The sequence below is a fragment of the Phycodurus eques genome, chromosome 12 (genome assembly GCF_024500275.1).
Source record: "Phycodurus eques isolate BA_2022a chromosome 12, UOR_Pequ_1.1, whole genome shotgun sequence".
Taxonomy (NCBI): domain Eukaryota; kingdom Metazoa; phylum Chordata; class Actinopteri; order Syngnathiformes; family Syngnathidae; genus Phycodurus; species Phycodurus eques.
The window spans coordinates 11,462,029-11,481,037 of NC_084536.1; the positions used below are offsets into that span (position 1 = coordinate 11,462,029).

The following is a 19,009-nucleotide window of genomic DNA, read 5'->3' on the forward strand; positions in this document are numbered from 1 at the left end:
GTTGGCCATCCAAAGTGTGCACTTTTCCCTTTTTGGCGTTGCAAGCGTTGCATTCTCCACGCTGAGGAAGTTCTCCAGCCATGTCACAGCACACGGGTGGGCGCTGAATGGATTGGCCGCCTTTCTGCTCGGATGGGATGCACCGTGAGCTTCATCTGCTGTGAAGAAGACTTCCTACCAATGCCCATTTACCAGCATGCGGAGGAGGAGGACAAGAAGAAGAGGAAAGACGGCAGCCTCCTCAAGGTGAGTCATTCAGTAACCTCCAGTTATTATTATTATTTTTTGTAAAGAATGTACAACTCATAATCCTCCTCTTATGTCAAATTGACCAGTTTTAATGTAAAGAGAAAAAAACTTAACGTAAATGGTGTTTTCAGGGCTGTCGTGTTCTTTTATTCGTTTTATTGTATTTTTTAAACCCAAATTTAACAAACATTTAGGTTTAAAATCTGTTGTATGTTGAATGTTTTAAAACACTAAGAAAAATATTTTTAAAATGTAATTTTTTTCAATGTTAGCCTTGTTATTTTGTTGTTTATTGTATTTATCCCAAATGAAACACACAAACAAATTTGGGACAGTGAAACAAATAGTTTGTCAAACTGACCCATTTTGAAGTTGCTTGACCATTAAAACTTGTTAAACGTGTTTTAAAAAAAAAAAGGTTACAAGAGTTAAAAAGTCATTCCAGAGTGCGGACTCTACCCTGAAAAAATGTAATTAAAATGTAAAGAATATTCCTTTTTTTAGGGCTTTGTTGTTTTCTTTTTTTAGTCTAAATATCACAATTTAAAAAAAACTCATTTTGATTGGTAAACAATCAAATAATGATAAATAAATATATAAAAATATTGATAAATAATTTTAAGGAGGGCCCTTGTTTTTTTTTCTTTTTTTTTTCTTTCTTTTTGAAACTACTTTTGCCCAAATTCATCACACAAAGGATTTTTGAGATGATTAAACATACACACAAACATAGAGCTTGTCAAACTGACCCATGCACATTTTTGGTGTACCAAATAAGCAAACTAAATAGGAGGATTCCTTGGCTGGTATGAACGTCACTGAGGCCCCCACCCCTTCAATACCGCAAATAATATTTTCCTAGGGTCCCTGCCCAGTTTGACATTAGCAAGTGCACTGTCTGTCTGTCTGAGAAGCTGAAGCAAACCATTCACCATAATGACTGCTTGGGGGTCATGATAATGATGATGAAAAGTCCAAGTTCAGTCATGCTTGAAGTCTTACGTAAAATAATTAAAAGACATGGCTCATTGGTGCTGATCTATTGTGCAGTGACTCAATATAAATCCCCAGGGGCTCCTAAAAAAAACCCACTTTAGGCTACTGAATGACTTAGCTTAATGGTAATATTATGCTTCATTAGTGGGTACGGAAAGTTTTCAGACCCCCTTAAATTTTTCACTCTTTGTTATATTGCAGCCATCTGTTAAAATCATTTAAGTTCATTTTGTGGGGACAGGGACAGGACGACTAGTTGCAATCGAAGGAAAGATGAATGCGGCCAAGTACAGGGATATCCTGGACGAAAACCTTCTCCAAAGTGCTCAGGAACTCAGACTGGGCCGAAAGTTCACCTTCAAACAAGACAATGACTCTAAGCACACAGCTAAAATAACAAAGGAGTGGCTTCAGAACAACTGCGTGACTGTTCTTGAATGGCCCAGCCAGAGCCTTGACTTAAACCCAATTGAGCATCTCTGGAGAGACCTGCAAATGGCAGTCCACCAACGTTCACCATCCAACCTGACAGAACTGGAGAGGATCTGCAAGGAGGAATGACAGGTGATCCCCAAATCCAAGTGTGAAAAACTTGTTGCATTATTCCCCAAAAGACTCATGCCTGTATTAGCTCAAAAGGGGGCTTCTACTAAATACTGAGCAAAGGTTCTGAATTCTTATGGCTGTGTGATATTTCAGTTTTTCTTTTTTAATAAATCTGCAAAAATGTCAACAATTATTTTTTTCCCCCTGTCAATATGGGGTGCTGTGTGTACATTTATGTGGGGAAAAAATGAACTTAAATGATTTTAGCAAATGGCTGCAATATAAAAAAGAGTGACATTTTTAAGGGGGTCTGAATACTTTCCGTACCACTGTATATGTTAGTGAAATTTCTGTTGATTGCAAAGGATTTTGTTGACTCCACCTGGCACTGATTCTTTCTTTGGCAATAATGTAAAATCAGTTCAATTCACCTTGGGAAAAACAAAAAAAAAGTTCAATTCACCTGAAGGCTGTGTGGCATTATCAGGGGCGTATTTAGGGCAACCCAGTCATGGGGTCCTCCACAGCCGTTGACTGCACATTTATTATTATTATTAGTTTTTTAATTTTTTTTATTTTGAATATGAATGTTTCTTACTTTATCATCAATAAAAGTGTGAATTTGAAAATAATAATCTCATTTCCCAAGCTAGATATATCGTTAAAATCTCAGTTCGGTTGACACTGACAGCAGCGCTACTGCTACTGGTTAGAGTGTTTGGCTCTTGCTGTTGTCGCTGTCAGTTCTGCACATCGTGGCTCTGTTTTCGTGACCTGCGTAAATCTGGCGCGGCGGGTGGTGATCCTGAGTTTATCCAGTAGTGTGGGCTATAATAAGAGTTAACTCAGAAAATTTCGATTTTTGTTACATTTTAATAATAATAACAAAAACAATTCTCAACGTGAAATGGCTCAGTTTGACCCGCACCATAAAATGATGGCTAACAAGGCAATTATTGTAATATTGACAGCGCTGCAGATGAGTTAAGTTTAGCCACTGTGATTTGTGAAAAACTACCCAAATTATTACAGTTTAGTTGAGATTGTCTTCTTCTGTGTTTTATTATCAAATCTACGTCTCTGTATGTATTACATTGCCCTCTGGTGGCCAAAGCATGCAGACCAGAATGAGCAGCACAGTGCCCGTTGAAAGATGATTTGAAATTTTCGCACGAATACGAATAAAAGTCAAAGCACCACTGTATTGAAGTTGGATCGAAGGCCTTGTGGAAATGTCATTTATTTATTTATTTTTGGGGGGTGGAGGGGTGGGGAGGGGTACGCGAGTGCGAGGTGATAAAAGGTATGGGTTGAAATGAGAGTTCCTTGTGGTCCCATCACGCATTCCAGTGGATGCTTTGGCTCTTTGGGCAAACAGTGCGTCCTCTGTGCTGAGTCTGTGAGGACGGCCTATCATTTGACTCCTACCTGCCGGCACGAACCCTCACGTCAGGCCGCCAGAACAAGACCCTCTGTGTATTCTTTGTGGTGTCCACTGGGTGCTTGTGATGCTTGAGCAAACATGACTTCTGTCATTTTCCACCCTGTAAACCTCTGGAGGACGTTGTTTTGGTCAATACTGATTTACAGTTGTGACATTTTCAGGATTTTACCTCTACTGTATATATTCAAATAATCAAAAATAGGATTGTGGTGTAGATGTTTGTCTTTAATTTAACCCTCCTATTATGTTGTGGGTCAAATTGACCCATTTTAAGTAAAACAAAACAAAACAAAACATTTTTTTATGTTGAAATGTTCTCTGCTGACCTTATTTTTGTCATTTTCTTTCTTTTAAGTATATTTTCTTCCGAATTGATTTTAGAATTTTTTTAATAACATTTATTTATTATATGATGTTGAATATATTTTAAAAATGGCGGCACGGTGGATGACTGGTTAGAGCGTCAGCCTCACAGTTCTGAGGACTCGGGTTCAATCCCCGGCCCCGCCTGTGTGGAGTTTGCATGTTCTCCCCGTGCCTGCGTGGGTTTTCTCCGGGCGCTCCGGTTTCCTCCCACATCCCAAAAACTTGCATGAATTGGAGACTCTAAATTGCCCGTAGGCATGACTGTGAGCGCGAATGGTTGTTGGTTCCTATGTGCCCTGCGATTGGCTGGCAACCAGTTCAGGGTGTACCCCGCCTCCTGCCCGATGACAGCTGGGATAGGCTCCAGCACGCCCGCGACCCTAGTGAGGAGAAGCGGCTCAGAAAATGGATGGATGGATGGATATTTTAAAAATTATATATTTTGTCTAATTACAGTATTGTTTTCTCATTATGTTTATATGTTAATATATTTTGAAGTGCATACTGTTTTAATAATTCTTTTATTTAATCTTAAAGTACAGTATGTATTTTTCTAATTTCTGGTAAAAGCTAAAAACATGAGGATAAAACCTGTCTGCTGACCTTATTTTTTCTACTTTTAAGTACAGGTAATATGCAAATTAATAACAAAATAATTGCATATTTTCTTAAGTATTTTTAAAAATACTTTTAAGTATATATATTTTAATTATTAATTTTTCATTGCATATTTTAAATTACTTTATTGTATTATTATAAAATGTTTTTGGAAGTATTTGTAATTGTATAATAATAATCATTACATCGGGTTTATTTTTTGTACCAAAATAAAACAAACATTATTTTAAAAATATATTTTTAGCATGTTTCTTATTTCTCTTTTAATATTTTTTCAAGTATATATTGTTCTAATTAATGTTTTTAATTAATGTTGTTGATATTTTTCCATTATTCTATGTATTTGGTATGAATTCATATTTTTGCACCGTATATATTTTTCGAAGAAATTACAAGTGTAAATATTGACTTTAAAATTGTTTTGGGATCAATTTTTTATTTATTTATTTAACCATTATTTATCCAGGTTAGGCTACCGAAAACTCATTTGCAATTTACAGACTTCAAATAACGTTTTTTTTTTTTTTTTTTTACTGTTTATATATTTGTAATTATTTTTGTATTAATCCTTTTGAAATATACAATCATTTTCTAAATTAATATTTATGCATTGTTTACATTCTTCAAATGAATTATAACAACATAACTATTTTTCCATTATTTTAAAATCACTTTTCAATGAATCTTTTTTTAGGTATATATTTTTGAAATAATCAACATCCATCCATCCATTTTCTCCCCCTTATCTGTGGTCAGCAGCTTTAGCAGGGAAGCCCAGTTTGAGAAGCAATTCTTAATGGCCGAGTCCTCGCTTGCACTCTTTGTTTGGTCCTTGTGGCAACAGTGTAACATAATCCAGTCACTTTAGGCCTACCGACCAACCGCATACTATTCTATGGCATTATGTGAATTTATGAATGTGCCTTTTATGCACTTTTGTTTCTATTCCCGCCAATGTGTGTCGAGTTCCCCAATACTTGGCAAGACCGAGCGGACTTCTGCTGTCAACGAGGCGGAGATGCCGCAAAGTCTCGCTCTGGGGGTCTTTGGGGCCATTCTCGCCACTTGTGAGAGACTTGGCTCTCGGAGGCGGCATTCTTTTTTGGGCTTTTGTGGATAGTTGGGGGTCCGGGGGTAATTACTGTGACAGTGGATCAGAAGTTAGGCTGAGCTACCCAGGTCGCCCAATCATGTTTTCATCGTGGGCGTAATGTTTTCCTTTTGGGACGTAATAAATCCCCCCTTTGACATGCTGCATTTACTCTGAATACACACAGGAAGAAAGACCCCAGTTACCCTCCACCTCCCCGCCCCTCTCGCCTTGTTTTGCACCAGTGCTCGTAACAAGCTGAGGCACATCGTTGTTGCCAGTTTGCAGTGACTGTTTTTTAAAGGATACTTTCGTAGGTATTTGAACTGGAATGTGGTTTCACAGTAGACTGTAAAAATTAGTTGAACGTTATTCTATGAGCATGTTTCATGTTCAATATTGTCACCCAGATAAAGAACTATTACAAGAGTGGTATGCTTTTGAGAAAAAAAGTAAAGTAATTTTAGGAGTTAAAGTTGTAATTTTTTCAGATTAAAAAATATATATATTTTGTAGATTTAAATTGTATATTTTCAAGAATTTTTTTTATTTTAAGCAAAATGTCAGATATTTCTTGAATAAAAGGTCATATTTTCAAGAAGTAAGTTTTATATTTTCGAGATTCATGTCATAATATTGTGAGAAGAAAGTTATGTATAGTTTTGAGATTTAAGTTGTAGTAAGAGAATAAATTTGCATACTTTGAGGAAACAAAGGTTGACATTTTCGAGGTAAAAAGCTCTATATTTTCAGATCAAAGTCTTAACATTGTGGCACTAAAGTTGTTCTTTATTTTTGGTAAAAGGTTGAATATTTTAACATTCCCATTATATATTTTTGGGGAAACAAGTCATAATTTTACAAGACAAAAAATGTATGTTTTAATTTTAAGTTGTAAAGCTTTTAGAGCTATATAGTTTTATATATAAAAAAAAAAAATTAGAATACTTTTGAGATTGGATAAAGTTATGATTTATGTAGATACAAATTTGTGTATACTAAAAAATCATAGAGATAAAAAATACAATAGTAATTTCTTTGGATAAAATGTCGTGTTTTTTCAAGATAAGACACATTTTTCATAAAAAAGGTTTTATATTGTTGAGATGAAAAGTCATTTTTTTAGAGAATAAAGTAGAACATTTCTGAGATTAAAGCTGTACATTTTCGAGATTGACGTAATATTATGAGAATAGTGTATTTTCAAGAAAACAAAGTAGTACACTTGGAGAATAATAGTCGAATATTTTCGAGATTGAAGACATTTTCAATAAAGTGCTGTATAGTTTGAGAATAAAAGTCATCTTTTCGAAATAAACAGTTGCATATTTTCCAAATCCAATTTTGGATATTTTCAGAAAGAAAATCACGATTTAAAAAATGTTGTACATTTTGAAGATTAAATTTGTAATCCTACATGAATTAAAGTTGTACGTTTTCGAGATAAAATGTTGCCTATTTCCAAGATTCAAATAATTTATTTTTGATATCAATGTAATATTCAGAGAAAAAAGTCCATAGTATCTTTTCAAGAAAAAAATATTTTTTTTGGGGGGGGGGGGGAATAAACTGTATTTTCCAGAAAGAAATTCATACACAGTATTTGCAAGATAAAACATCAATATTTTTTAGGTAAGGTTCTACAACTATTTGAAAAACACGTGCATGTATGGGCACTCCATTGTTCTTTGAAAGTCTTCCTATGCTGTTATTATTAGAGAGTAGAAGAAGAGTAGAAACTTAATAGCCTTCCATTAAAAAAAAAAAAAAAAAAAAGAGTGGCACATGCTCCACGTTCGTGTCGTGATCCTGGTTGGCTGGGCGTGTTGGGCAGAGGAATTTTTAATTAAATTACACTCGCCGGTCTTGATCCCGGACATGTGTTGCACGCGCTTGAAAGAATCATTGGTATGCACGCACATAAATTGACATCACATACTGTATACACTCACTTGGAGTTTAACACTCTACATACTTACATTAATTTCTCACCAACGGCAATAATCATTCTGGAAGTCAATTTCACATTGGGAATTTTTAGTGATGAAAAAGTGTCTGAAAATGAAAATAAATAAATAAATCCCTGGAAAAATGGTTGATAACTCATATTAACTCCATTAATAACCATTTCAATAACGAACACTGTGTGTTGTTAATGTTGATTATACGTATTAATAAAAGCAGTACAAGTACGGAAAAGCTACTTTTAACCATGTTTAGAATTATTTGTTATTATTCTTCTGATGAATAAATAGTATTTTTGTGGGAACCAACATGCTTCAAAAGCCAATTTAGAGTCTACAATTAACCTACCGTACATGCTTTTGGGATGTGGGAGGAAAGCGCAGTACCCGGAGAAAACCCAAACAGACACGGGGAGATCATGCAAACTCCACACAGGCGAGGCCGGATTTGAACCCCGGTCCTCAGAACTGTGAAGCAGATGTGGTAACCAGTCACCCACCGTGCTGCCGGGGTCCCAAAGATGACTCCCCAAAAGCGACCTAGTCGTTCCATCAGTAAAGTTAGAAAAAAATTAGCCCCTGACAACAGTTTCGGAGATTGACATGAAATTTGTTGGACATGTCTATCATAACAGGACGCAAGAAAAAGTCTCAAGGACCCATGCCATTTTTTGGACAGAAAGTGGAACATTTTGGTTTAAAGTGGACATTTTGGAGAAATTAGAAGTCGGAAATTGGAAAAGTAATCACAACACAAAACTGGGTGAGTCGATCATGACAGGATGCATAAAAAGGCTCAAGGACACTTGCATGATATTGAGCAGAAAGTCAGTCATTTTGTTTAAAAAAAAACAAAAACATTTTAAGCAAGTTCTAGGGCTCATTCTTTGTTATAAAGTTACTGTAAAAAAAAACACCAGTTGTAGCAATCAACAAAAAATTGGGTGGACATGTCCAACATGACAGGACGCATGAAAATGTCTCAACGACCCATGAATGGCGGCACGGTGGCCGACTGGTTAGAGCGTCAGCCTCACAGTTCTGAGGACCCGGGTTCAATCCCCGGCCCCGCCTGTGCGGAGTTTGCATGTTCTCCCCGTGCCTGCGTGGGTTTTCTCCGGGCACTCCGGTTTCCTCCCACGTCCCAAAAACATGCATTAATTGGAGACTCTAAATCGCCCGTAGGCATGACTGTGAGTGCGAATGGTCGTTTGTTTCTATGTGCCCTGCGATTGGCTGGCAACCAGTTCAGGGTGTACCCCGCCTCCTGCCCGATGACGGCTGGGATAGGCTCCAGCACGCCCGCGACCCTCGTGAGGAGAAGCGGCTCAGAAAATGGATGGATGGATGGGACCCATGAATGAAATTGAACAGGAAGTCGGGCATTTTGGTTCAAAGCAGCCATTTCTGGCAAATTCTAGGACTTAAACTTTGTTATAAAGAAACTTCGTAACTTTGAATATTTGTTTTCCTTAATAAATGAAATCACCATTTAAAAACAGAATTTCAAGTTCACTTGGGTTATATTTGTATATTTACATTTGTTTGATGATCTTAAACATTCAAGTGGGGGAAAATTATGCAAAAATATAAGAATTTGAGAAGGGGGCCATTACTTTTTCAGGGCACTGTAGAAAAAAGACACCTGTTTTTCCAATCGACAAATAATTGGGTGCACGTCTATCAGGACCGGACGCATGAAAAAGTCTCAAGGACCCATGAAGGGAATTGAACAAAAAGTCAGCCATTTTAGTTTGAAGGAGCCTTTTCTGGCGAATTCCAGAGTTTATATAAGCTACAATGTTATAAACTTGGAAAGAAAATCAGCCTAGACACCAGTTTTACTAATCAACACGAAACTGGGCTGACTTGGGTTGACAGGATGCATGGAAAAAGTCTCAAGGACCCACGGTTGAAATTGAAGTTGGCTATTTTGGGCGAATTACAGGCCTCTTACTTCATTTGGGAGTTAGAAAAAAATCAGCCCCAGCAGTAGTGTCACCGATCGACACGCAACTGGATGAACATGTCTATCATAACAGGATGCATAAAAAAGTCTCAAGGACCCATGCATGAAATTAAAAAGGAGGTCAGCCGTTTTGTTTTAAAGCAGCCTTTTTGAGTGAATTCCAGGGCTTATACTTTGGTAGAAAGTTAGCCAGCTCCTGACATCTGTTTTACCAGGAGTCAAAAATATGAAAGTCCAGTAGATTTATTTAAATAATAAATCAATGAATAACACAGGTCCATTTGACCCACAATATAACAGAAGGGTTGAATGAAAATGAAAAGATTTTTGCAAAGTAGCTCTACCCTGGCCTCAGGTAGTAGGATTCTGACTTGAACTGCAGTATAATTATGGCTCTGCTGTCGTGAAGATTTTTTTTTTTTTTTTTTTAAACAATGATGAACTGGAGTTTTGGTTAAATTGCAGAAGTCTTAGAGCCTCAGACACAAAATCCTTTAAATGCACTTTTGTTGTTTCCAGAAAGACGTTCCCAGGCTGTAGAAATAACAAAATGGATTATCTCAATTGAGGGGTCCTTTCCTTCACGCTAACACCAGTTGAACATTTTTGCAAAAATAGAACTTTGGCATACACAATCTGCCAGTGGTTCTTAAACATTTTGGGTACAAGAACCTCTTACAGGCGAGACATTTTTTCCAAGGACCCTTCAAAATACTCACGCCAATTACACATCACTGTCCTCATGCGTATGTATACACTTTTTACAACATACAATTGTATTGTAAATTATTTTGTGGACCCTCAAGCTACGGCCAGTGGATCCTCAGGGCTCCAGGGACCCCAGTTTGAGAACCATTGCAATTTTGCTATGCTTGTGTTAAGTGTCTATTTGGATGGAATGCCAACAGCCTGGCTAATAGTAAACACGCAATCAAAATCTAAGTAAAGCAAAATATTTTTACCGGTTACCGGTAAACCGTACCGGTTATCCTCACTAGGGTCGTGGGTGTGCTGGAGCCTATTCCAGCTGACTCTGGGCTAGAGGCAGGGTACATATTATATTTATTATAATATAATAATATTATTAATATAATATATATATATATATTTGAATATTTATATTCTTTAGATAGACAACTGAGTAAGCAAGGATTTTTCTCTCTTAGAATCCTAATACGGTATTATAAATTGTTATTGGGATTTTATTACTGCTTATGAGTAAGTACAATTTTAAAATAAGAAATACAGTCGCAGCCTAATAATAGTTTAAATACATCATTGGGGGGAAGGTTGAAATTAGCTACAGTACATTTACTTACCAAGTAAAATCTTCCTGTTTTATTGGCAGATAATTTATCTTAAATTAAGTAACATAGTCCTCATTTCATTTTCCTTGTTTTTTCAAAGCTCAAGTTTTGCTTTTTGAAGTGATGCATGTCAACCGAGAGACAAACACCCTTGTATGTTGGGGAGGATTTAAGTTTAGCCTGGGTTGCATGTCCAGGTCCATTTTTCCTTTCTTAAATCAAGTATTTTTAAAGAAAATGTAAGTTGAGTTTGAAATAATAAGTTTTTTGGAGATCATCGGTGGTTCAAACTATCACTATAAAGTTTTTCATGAGGGTTTACTGTACGTTCATGCTAAAGAGAGGCCAGCAGGGGGCAGGCTGCCTTTTTATTTGTCAGAGGTGTCATTTTTTAATTTATAGATTATTTTTTTTACACATCCAGCCTCCCCTGTCTGACAATGTGTTTGTTACCTTCAGTCGCCAATGACGAGGTTGGGCTAATGCAACATCGGCCTTCCATTTTTCCAACCTTATCACACTGGGCGGCGGGGAGTGTCACACGGATAGCGTGGAGACTTCAGACCACTCCTGTTGGCAACAGTCATCACAGAGGCCTCCCTCATGGCTTAGCACTTAAAGGAGTGATAACAATCCCACAGAAAGTCATCCCCCCATGTTAAAACCTAAGCACACAACAAGCACTTTGATGCAGTGGAGGGAGGCTTTAGTGGGCTTTGTGGAGAATGAAGTCTGAGTGGGTTTCGCTTGCGGCTTCACAGTGTTTATACACACAGGTTACTATTTCACCATATGGACGATCACATTCTCAGTATGTGTGGCTCTAGCTGTTTTTGAAACCTTTATTGCACATGAAAGAACATTCATTCATAAGATAATAATACTAATAATTCAAGCAAGCACCGATGAATGGGCCCTTGCACCCCCTTTCTCATGATGAATTCTGGAAATGATCTTGAAAATTTGGCACTGTTGACTGCCCAAATTTGATGGTGCCAGCAAAGATTTTATGATTGAGCATCACCAATCTGTCGAGGACAACTGTTTCCGATTGGGGCTCATTTGGGCCCTTGGAATTTGCCTAAAATGTATGCTTTAAACCGAAATGGCTGATTTCCAATCGAATTTCGGGCATGAGACTTTTTTGTGTGTCCTGTTATGATAGACATGGCCACCAAATTTCATGGTGATCAGTCAAGCTGCTGTTGGGGGCAAATTTCTTTGCTTTCCGGGGGTGGAACTGAGCCAGAGTTTATGACGCCATTGATCGAATTTTGGGAGGATCAGATTGGGGACCACTAAAAACAGACACTTTTACCAGAATAGAAGCACTTTCAAAAATTCCATTCTTGGATAAGTTGATGCCCTCCAGAAAGTCCGTCCATCCGTCCGTCCATTTTCTGAGCCGCTTATCCTCACAAGGGTCGTGGGCGTGCTGGAGCCTATCTCAGCTATCTTCGGGCAGGAGGTGGGGTACACCCTGAACCGGTTGCCAGCCAATCGCAGGGCACATACAAACAAACAAACAACCATTCGCACTCACATTCACACCTAGAGGCAATTTAGAGTCTTCAATTAACCTACCATGCATGTTTTGGGGATGTGGGAGGAAACCGGAGTGCCTGGAGAAAAGTATATACAGGACTCTATTTTGAATTTAGGGGAGGTAGCACTGAATTTAATGGATGTTGCCTTGCCAATGGATTACATAACCAATGCATAAGGTGTATTTAGTCAATGCCCCCGCGACCCGACCTCGGATAAGCGGAAGAAAATGGATGGATGGATGGATATTTAATGAGGCAAGAAAGCCTCATTTTAACAAATGAATTTAAAAAGTACAAATTTACTCTTATAATATTATGGCTTGTAATCTTTAGAAATAGGACTATAGTCTAAAAAAAAAAAAGCATTATTTTGGAAAACAAATAGGACTATCTTACTGGATTGTCTTTTGTGCAAAAATACAAAAAATAAGACTATTCAAGCAGAGATGGCAGATTTATTTGATGATAACTCACTATCATATGAGAGATTTTAATTGGCCCAAAGATAAGGTATATGATGAGAATAAAGGCATCTTTTCCAGAATAAAAGGCATCAATAAAAGGCATTATATTATGAGAAAATAGTTGTATTTTTGAAATTCACTTGTGACTTTCTTCCCTTGTCAAAAACAGATTTTAATATCATTGTACTGCTACTTTATCTCTTTTTTCCCCTTAGAATTTATGACTTTATTCTTGTAAGATTACAACTTCTTTCCTTTCAAATATATTAATTTGTTATAGTAACTTTTCTTCACTTTTTCCTCATAACTTTTGAAGTTCCTATGGCATTAAGTGGTAGTTATCTTTAATTGGCGTTTGGATTATGACAGGATCCTTTGAAAAGTGTCTCCCCTGTAGGGGGTCCCTTGATCCAAAAAGTTTGATATCTCATGAGTCATGACATAAGCAAAGAGTAAGGTGTTAAAGAAAAGAGCAATGGCCTTAAAAGAGAGCCTTGAGGAACGCGGCAATTAAGGGTGGATAGGAGTGACGTAGAGTAGAGATTCCTGAAGAATCTGGTGGTTAAAATTGATGGTTTGTCATCTTGTGTTATAGAGGTTTCAGAATATCAGCCAAGAATAATTATAAATTGAAGTTGCAGATCATTTTCCTTTTATATGCAAGTATGTGCATCTGGAGTCCCTTAGTTGTGTTCCCTCCACAGTCCAACAACCAGATTCTAAGTTTGACCAAGGGAAAATACAGCCTGTTCTCCACTTCAACACTGACGTTGGCCAAAGCAGTGCAGGCCAAAAGATGAAGAAAAAAACTTATTTTTGCTTTCCATGTTTTGTTCTCCTGACACAGGCTTTCCATAGTGTGTGTGCGTGTATGTGTGTGTATGCATTTGTGTGCATGTGTTTCCGCTCCTCTGGCTAACAATGCTGCTCAGGAAGTATGTCAGGATAAGGGCCAGACTACAGCTCTTTTTTCTCATTGTAAGTCACAGAGACAAGAACATTGTATCAGGAAAGCTCATCCAGTGAAAGACAACTTTGGATCTGTAAAAGAAAAAGGGAAATACGGCTTCAGGTGTGTTCAAAGACGACGGCAATGTCCCTCTTTTTGGTGAGTGCTGTTGAAGTCTATGATGTCATTTTTTTACCTGTGGGTGGTCACCGTTTTGCTTCCATTCACAAGGTTACCGGAGTCAGATTGCATTCTGTTGGTGGTCAGTCCTTAAATGTACTGTATTTAGTTTAGTCATGTTAACTCTCCTTTTGTGTTGTATGGGTGAAAATGACCCGTTTCCAAAGTTTCTACCTCTAGAAAAACTAAAAATGTTATAAATGTAAAACATGATGAAGATGGTCTTGGTCCTGTCTTGTTAAAAACATTAATATTGTTACTCACTGATTTTATTTCCAGGGTTTTAGAATATTCACAAAAAAACTAAATATAAATCAAAATAAAATAAAATAGGCGGCATGGTGGACGACTGGTTAGCACATCTGCCTCACAGTTCTGAGGACCGGGGTTCAAATCCCGGCCCCGCCTGTGTGGAGTTTACAAGTTCTCCCCGTGCCTGCGTGGGTTTTCTCCAGGCACTCTGGTTTCAGAATCAGAATCAGAACCAGAATCAGAATCATCTTTATTTGCCAAGTATGTCCAAAACACACAAGGAATTTGTCTCCGGTAGTTGGAGCCGCTCTAGTACAACAGACAGTCAATTTACAGAACACTTTGGAGACATAAAGACATTGACAAAAAACAATTGTGCAAAAAGATGCAGAGTCCTCTAGCACTTAGAGCAGTTCGAATGACCAATATTGCAATATTCCCACAAACCCAAAAACATGCATGGTAGGTTGATTGAAGACTCTAAATTGCCCTTAGGTGTGAATGTATGCGCGAATGGTTGTTTGTTTATATGTGCCCTGCAATTGGCTGGTGACCAGTTCAGGATCTACCCTGCCTCTCGCCCAAAGAGACGTCGGATCGGCTCCAGCACGCCCGCGACCCTTGTGAGGATAAAGCGGTACAGACAATGGATGGATGGATGGATAAAATAAAATGCAATTTTTAATGTCAGGGTATTTGCTTGGATCACAAGGAACACACACACACACACACACACACACACACACACACACACACACACACACACACACACACACACACACACACACATATATATATATATATATATATATATATATATATATGTTTTGTTTACAGTGCTGTGAAAAATGATTGCCCCAATTTTCAAATTCTTATATTTTTGCATAACTTTAATTTTTAAGATCATCAAAACAAAAATGTAAATATGCGACAAATATAACACAAGTGAACTTGAAATGCTGTTTTTAAATGGCGATTTCATTTATTAAGGAAAAAAAACCTACCTGTATTCAGTTACCTGGGCCTGTGTGAAAAAGTAATTACTCCCTTGTTAAATCATGAATTAATTGTGGCTAATCACAATAGTTGGTTAATTTTCATTGATCACACCCAAGCCTGATTACCTCCAGACCTGTTCAATCAAGTCAAATCAAGTCAGATCTAAAAACAAAATGACATGATCCTAATAAATTCCAAAACGGTTGAGAAATAAAGTAATTCCCATCTGTCAGTCTGGAAAGGGTTACAAAAGCCGTTTCTAAAGCTTTAGGACTCCAGCGAGCCATAGGGAGAGTCATTATCCTCACATGTAGAAAACATGCAACAGTGGTGAACCTTTCTAGGAGTGGCTGGCCTACAAAGATTACCCCAAGAGAACAGCAATGACTCATCCAGGAGGCCACAAACGAACTCAGGACAACTTCTAAAGAACTGCAGGACTCCCTTGCCTCAGTTAAGGTCAGTGTTCATGAAACAACAATAAGGAAGAGACTGGGCAAAAATGGCATCCATGGCAGAGTTCCAAGGGCGAAAACCTCTGCTGACCAAAAAGAACATAAAGAATTATCTTACTTTTGAACACAAACAAACAAAAAGCAACATCTGAAACATTCCCAAGACTTTTGGGAGAATATTAAAAAAGCTAAATCAAGGTTTTGTAGTGGTCTGGTCAAAGTTCAGAATTGCATCAGATTGAAATGCAGTGGCATGACCTTAAAAAGGCCATTTCTTTTTCACACAGGGCCTGGTCTCTGTGAATAGTATTTTTCCCCCTAATCAATGAAATCACCACTTAAAAACAACATGTTAAATTCACTTCAGTTATATTTGTCTGATATTTAAAAATTTATTGATCATCTTTAACATTAAAGTGTGGCAATTATGCAAATATATAAGAATTTGAGGAGGGGGCAATACTTTTTAGTATGTTTAGTTTGACAGTAAACTTCAAACAGGAGTTGCATTAAACAGCTTCAAACCCCTTTTTTGAGGAATTATTTCCTGTCCGACAAATTACTGCTTGTTGTCAAGTGAGTTGAGTTGAAATCACTGCCACCATAAAGTGTTCTCATCTCTCGTGCTTGCTTGCAAATCAGAGCATAATTTCTGCTAAATATGCTTCTCATCTGCATAAAGTTGGCATCATAGTTTTTTCTGTGATGCTGAGCTTGTCACCAATTAGATTTGAAAAACCGATGGACTACAAAAAAGGCTCCCATCTGCTGACTCAAGACAGAGCTGATGCTCTTTGCACCACTAATGTAATGAGCTTTGATTTAATCCCTGATGGCTTTCTGCCACGCACTTGCGCTGGCCAAGGGGGGGAAATAAAATGGGTGCATTGGATCAATAGTGGGAGGGGCGGGAGACAATTGTAACATTAATCATAGCCACTTGGCTGGGATGTAAATAGGACAGCCGGTAATATGATTAAAAATAGTCTGATGTGGCATATATTTTGTATTCAAAATATTCAAAGCAGTGACTTGTGGGACAGACTGTAAAGCCTTGCTGAAAAGTGTCAACTTGATGTCATGTAGCATCAGCCTAAAATTGAAAGTAGGGAATAAAGCGAACGCTCAGCAGAATTTCATCACAGTGTGGGGCACATAGAGAAGGCAGAGGCAGCAGCACCGCATCGCGTTGATTAAAAGCACCCTATGAGCGAGAAAGCTTGTGTCGGGTTGGCTGTCACCAGCTGTGACCGGAACATATCTGTAAAACCAAGAATAGCCAATTCCCTGATTGCTTTCCAAAGCAACAATAGCCCCAGAAGGTCAACAACAGACTTGAGGCATGCCTCACACTGTCTGCAGAACCAGAATTGTTTCTTTAGTTCTTCAGATATTCTGTTTTTAGTACAGTATACTAGTGGTTAGCATGTCTGCCTCACAGTCGAGAGGTCTTGTGAATCGAATCTGTATGAAGTTTGTATGTATGTATGTGCTTGTGTGGGGGTTCGTCCCACATCTAACAATTGGGTTCATTGAAGCGTCATAGTTGTGAGTGTGACTGCTTGTTTGTCTATATGTGCCCGTTGATTGGCTGGTGACGAGTCGAAGGGGTACCCCGCCTCTCGCCCGAAATCAGCTGGGATAGGCTTTGGGTCATCCGCGACCCTGATGCAGTCAAGCGCCATAGAAAATGGATGGATATTCCGTCCACCCAAGTACTTGATTTTAACTTAATAAAAGTTAATTTGTGCCTAGTGTGGGGAGCTATTTGGGCAGTTTGGTGACTCGCGCAGTAGCTCTCAAAACAAGGTTCCCAAAATAATTTGCAATCAAACCTATTAAACCAATCACCCCTTCATTCCTTAGCATTGGACCAATTAAACACTGTTATATGATTATGACATCACTGCATGAAAAAAGTTGTTTTAATTAGAACAAAAGGCATATTTTTTTCGAGTATATAAGCCAATTTTGTATTGAATAATGGGATATTTTTCAGAAAAAAAGAGTAGTAATACGAAAATAATGAAATAAAGAATTTCCAAAAAAGGCAAAATTCAACTTCAAAGAAATTTAAATTCATTTGTAAAATTTAATTCTCTTTCATTGTGAAACTCTGATTTTAATATCATAATATTGCAAATTTATCTGGGAAAATTTTCATTCCTGTGGCATTTAGGAGTGAGTACACATGGTAGTTAGGATCATGAGAGGAGTCCTTGGAAAAATGTCTCCCCTGTAAGGGGTCCCTGGACCTAAACCCATACTAGAACTCCTCAGCTAGTCTATTACTGTACTTAAGACTTGTACGAAGAAATGCTACACATGCTTCCAACCAAATTCTATAGCATTTATCCTGTTCAGGATCACAGAGAGCTAGAGCCTATCCTGGCAGACTACATCCCGGACTGGTCGCCATTAAGTGACAGTGCACATACGGCGTAGGGACAGACACATTACACTAAGTAATTGAGTGGGAACTGAACTCCGGAAATTGCATCGTCATCTGGTCATTTGATTGAGTTTTAGTATGAAGAAGGAGGACACATATGTCTTGTGTCAACAGGAGTCATTAGCCTGAAAACCTTCCCTCCCCTTTTTCATCTCTTTAAGTTCCTTTCTTGTCCTACGACTCCCCACGCTGCCTCCCACTTTCGTTTGTCTTTTTTTCCTTCTTCCAATGCTGCAAATGGAAGACCTGCAGCATCCCGCAAGGGGGAGGATGGATGGATTGATGCTGTGGGGATGCTAGGCAAAAGGAACGAATGCAGAACCACTTCTTCGGAGTCTACGTAGGCACTGACACCAAAACAGACATGCATCTGCCATTTCTTTGATTGGCTCAACCACCATGCTGGGGGTGTCTCTGTGACTTCTCTGGTTATTAGTTTTGAAGGGAACTGGCTAAAGCTGCAAGGGAGTCGAAGGCGAAGTAAGAGCTGCAGTCATACGGTAGAAGACGTCAGGAGGTTTTCCAGAGAGGATGGGCAGACTAGACTGGTGTCTCACCACGATCTTCAGTTGGGCAAGATTGTTCTTCTGCAGCATCTTCCCATTTTGGAAACGCAGGAAAAGCCAAAACAAGGTATTGTTAGCCTCTTGTACTTCTCTTTGACGCTGTAATCAAAAGTCATAATGGCCAAATTTCACACAAAGGGTCAAGATTTGACATTCATAAATATAATTAGTAATTGTAGAGTGTCTTGTCATTGTAGTTCAGTGGTTGCCAACCTTTTCTTCAACGTAAAACTCTCTGAAACGATGGGAACCTCTCGACTACTTATGATAATTTCAAGAACAAAACCAAGACAAGTAGCAGCCTTACGGTTTTCACATTGGATTTAATACTGAAGAACAGATGTAAACTGTAGTTCATTTCTTCATTATCCCTATGCAATGCCTGCCGGCTCTTATAAGATCATTGTGGCTAAGGCAGAGGATATATATTGTCTCTATCCCGAACAATTACCAGGCATCAAGCTTCAGTATTGGAGCAGTGTGGCCACTTTCTTTATTTCAAGACTGAAAATATTTGGGTCCAGAGAGATGAAAATGAAACAAGAGTTTAACAGTATTTACATCTTGATCTGATAATTAGATAGCACCTGTAGTTA

The 19,009-nt window shown here is 38.1% G+C and overlaps 1 protein-coding gene across 13 annotated transcripts in view; it reads left to right on the forward strand.

The window, feature by feature from the left end:
• The first annotated feature begins 20 nt into the window (after positions 1 to 20).
• tns1b (tensin 1b) overlaps positions 21 to 19,009 on the forward strand; it is a 164,234-nt gene continuing 145,245 nt past the window's right edge. For 12 of the 13 annotated variants that reach the window (XM_061692732.1, XM_061692752.1, XM_061692730.1 and 9 more), the window contains exon 1: positions 21 to 246. In XM_061692732.1, coding sequence (XP_061548716.1) covers positions 133 to 246 — 114 coding nt within the window. In that variant the 5' untranslated portion in view covers positions 21 to 132. Of the gene's footprint in view, positions 247 to 13,542; positions 13,669 to 19,009 lie in introns of those variants that run through there. The other variant, XM_061692740.1, reaches the window with a different exon arrangement.